Source organism: Apium graveolens, chromosome 9 (assembly GCF_009905375.1).
Source record: "Apium graveolens cultivar Ventura chromosome 9, ASM990537v1, whole genome shotgun sequence".
NCBI lineage: Eukaryota > Viridiplantae > Streptophyta > Magnoliopsida > Apiales > Apiaceae > Apium > Apium graveolens.
In genome coordinates this window covers 286,712,000-286,715,112 of record NC_133655.1, presented here as the reverse complement: position 1 = coordinate 286,715,112, position 3,113 = coordinate 286,712,000, and the positions used below count along the sequence as shown (strand labels likewise).

The window sequence follows — 3,113 nt, the reverse complement described above, 5'->3', positions numbered from 1 at the left end:
GAGAGCTTCACCTTCACTTCTGATCAATCTTCAATAAATCAAACTTATTACTATCTACATAGCCATAAAAATTAACTATCTGATATCTTAAACCAAGTTTTGATCATACATAGTTCTCTGCAATACTTCTTCTTCTCCTTCTTCCTCTTCACGAAACAAAGATTATCTCCACTTAAGTACTCTACCATTAATTGTAGTTAGGGTTTCTTCTGAAGACTAACAAATCTTTGAAGTTATCCAAAACTTGGTTCGAATAACAAGTTAAATATTTGCATATAAACTAGAAAAATGGAGAAAGAGATGAAAGACGAAACACTGCCACCAGGGTTTCGCTTTCATCCTACAGATGAAGAGCTCATCACTTGTTATCTCATAAATAAGATTTCTGATGCTAGTTTTACAGCTAGGGCTGTTACAGACGTCGACCTCAACAAGTGTGAGCCATGGGATCTTCCTGGTATAATATTACTGCAGAACCCAGGCCTATCGATTATGTCTTATTATTTTTTCTATGTTCTTGTTGATTATTAACATGCATTTAGTAATTAATCATGCTTTTAGGGCTCTAAATATCTTGATGTAGGTCTTGCTTAATATTGATTTTGATCTATACACTTGCACTTGTTTTGCTAGCTATTGCGTGCATATAAATTGTTTTAGAGTTCATATATATGTTTATATATAAATACGTTGAAAGATATATTTGTTGGATGAACCAAGATTACATAACAGTCAGAGCTAAAATGAATTATCGCAAATATCTGATTTTTAACTAAAACTCGTGATTTTGTAAAAAAATTCTTGCTAAAATTTTCGGTTGAACTAACAAAAAGAGAGACAATTTGGATCTAATTGATGCACATAATTGTATTTGGTAGCTGGGAAAAAAGAAGAAACTAGATGATTTATAGACTATAGTATATTAGAAATATTCTTTTCTTTGTATAATGTGTAGCATTTTGACATTAGATTCTCTTTAGTGTTGCATTTTTTTGTTCAAAATTTCTCGTCTCTTAAAACATATGATCAAATCGAACAATATGTCATGGCTTTTATCTCTCAAACATGTTCAGTTCTATATTATTAAGCTAATGGAAGGATGAAACTGGTGGATTTGCAGGGAAAGCGAAAATGGGAGAGAAAGAGTGGTATTTCTTCAGCTTAAGAGACAGGAAATACCCAACAGGAGTGAGAACCAACAGAGCAACTAACACTGGTTACTGGAAAACAACAGGGAAAGACAAGGAGATCTTCAATTCCACCACTTCTGAATTAGTTGGTATGAAGAAAACTTTGGTTTTCTACCGAGGAAGAGCTCCTCGAGGAGAGAAAACCAATTGGGTCATGCATGAATATCGCATTCATTCCAAGTCCTCCTTTAGGACTACCAAGGTATACAAATATTTGAAAGAATGTTAAAAATAACAATTTTTTTGGTGCAAATGGTTGAAAATACTCATTTTAGAAGTGGATGGCTAAAATACCGTTCCGGATACGTATTTGACATTTGGGTATCATGTTTTGTACTAGATACACATTGGTCAAATGAGTATCCAATTTATTTTTTTTATTTTTTTTTAAGATACGCATTTGCAAATGCGTATCCCAATGGTAATACCCAAACTACGCATTTTGGTAATTTTCTTGGATACCCAATTCTTACCCAATTACAAAATGCGTAACCAAAACGGTATTTTCAGCTATGTGTTTTAAAAATGGGTATTTTCAGCCATTGCACCCAAAAAATAGGTATTTTTAAATATCATCCTAAATATTTTAACTTCGGTTAATTTTAAGGAGATACTCGATTCTAGACCGTTTGATATATAAATATTTTTTGCACCGACTATTTTACAATCGTGGTTCCGCCGCTGCTGGCTACTATATACTGTGCCCTTGTATAAAATTTCAACTACATATCCAAGTTTGTGATTTATATATGTACATTAGATTAACAGTTTGTTTGTGTTATAACAAGTTCAGCAGGATGAATGGGTGGTATGCCGCGTGTTTCAGAAGAGTGTAGGAGCTAAAAAGTACCCCTCCTCATCAAATCAATCAAGATCACTTAATCCTTACAATCTCGACATGCTAGCCGCAAACAGTACCATGCATCCCTCCCAAATGCTTCAATCCGATCAAAACATCGGTTTTCAACATCAATTTCCAATGGGAATGGGAAGAACTAATAATTACTTAAGCAACACAGAACTCACGGAACTTAGTAGAGTTTACAGATCATCAGGTGGCTCAAGTAGTATCAATAACAATAGCAATAGTACTAGTAGCATGCCTCCCATGTCTATGCAAATGCAGTCACAATTAATGAGCTACCCTCAGTTTCTGGCCTCCGGGGGAAATGTTGGTGGATCCGGAAACTCGTTTACTATATCTGGCCTTAACTTGAACTTAGGAGGAGGATCAGGTGGTACAGGAGGAGCATCCTCTTCAGTGCCTCCTTTTTACAGGCCAGCTGGTGTGCCTCAGGTTCCGCAGACTGCGATAAATGTGGATCATGTTGCTGGTGGCTCTCTTAGTAGTCATGATCAGGTAGCAGTAGCTAATTATGATATGAGCCAGGGAAATGTGGGGATGAATAACAGGTTCATGACCATGGAGCATGGTGATCTAGAAAACTATTGGGCTCCTTATTAAGGAAACTATTTATAATTAAGAGAAAGAATGGCATTGATTTAGACATTGTTGTAGTAGTATGTGCTTGAAGGGTTCTACTTGTTTGTTTTATTGTATGGATACATACATGTAGGTTATGGTTTATTTACAATAAGTATTTGTGATTTGTATGTTGGACAAATGATGTTAAATTTTTATGGTGTGCCCGAACTTATTTATCTAGTGATTTATTATAAAATAAATAATTATAATTTGGAGGTCTGCCGAAATATTATCATTTTTCTCGTAAAAATATGGTCATAATGTCAAAGATCATAGGATTAATTAAAAATTACTTTGAATTTTAGTTAATTAAGGGAACTTGTTTTCTTCACTGCTAGTTTATCTTGGTTCACGTGGTTTGCGGGCTATTGTGTGAGCTCGTAGGGTTTAATTAGCAGTGTGCACCCAAAGCTAGCGGCTGCGGGTTATCTACGATA

The 3,113-nt window shown here is 35.0% G+C and overlaps 1 protein-coding gene across 1 annotated transcript; it reads left to right on the top strand.

The window, feature by feature from the left end:
• Positions 1-255: 255 nt before the first annotated feature.
• LOC141683175 (protein BEARSKIN2-like) lies at positions 256-2,836 on the top strand. The gene is made up of 3 exons (XM_074487863.1): positions 256-457; positions 1,121-1,392; positions 1,984-2,836. The coding sequence occupies exons 1-3, from the start codon at positions 289-291 to the stop codon at positions 2,653-2,655; spliced, it is 1,113 nt and encodes a 370-aa protein (XP_074343964.1). The 5' UTR covers positions 256-288; the 3' UTR covers positions 2,656-2,836.
• The last annotated feature ends 277 nt before the right edge of the window (positions 2,837-3,113 follow it).

Excerpts from the sequence above, each read along its gene's own strand:
- LOC141683175 (XM_074487863.1), top strand. The coding sequence starts at position 289 with ATGGAGAAAGAGATGAAAGACGAAACACTGCCACCAGGGTTTCGCTTT. Across the intron at positions 458-1,120 it reads TGAGCCATGGGATCTTCCTG|GGAAAGCGAAAATGGGAGAG; the intron begins GTATAATATTAC and ends GTGGATTTGCAG. Across the intron at positions 1,393-1,983 it reads CCTCCTTTAGGACTACCAAG|CAGGATGAATGGGTGGTATG; the intron begins GTATACAAATAT and ends TAACAAGTTCAG.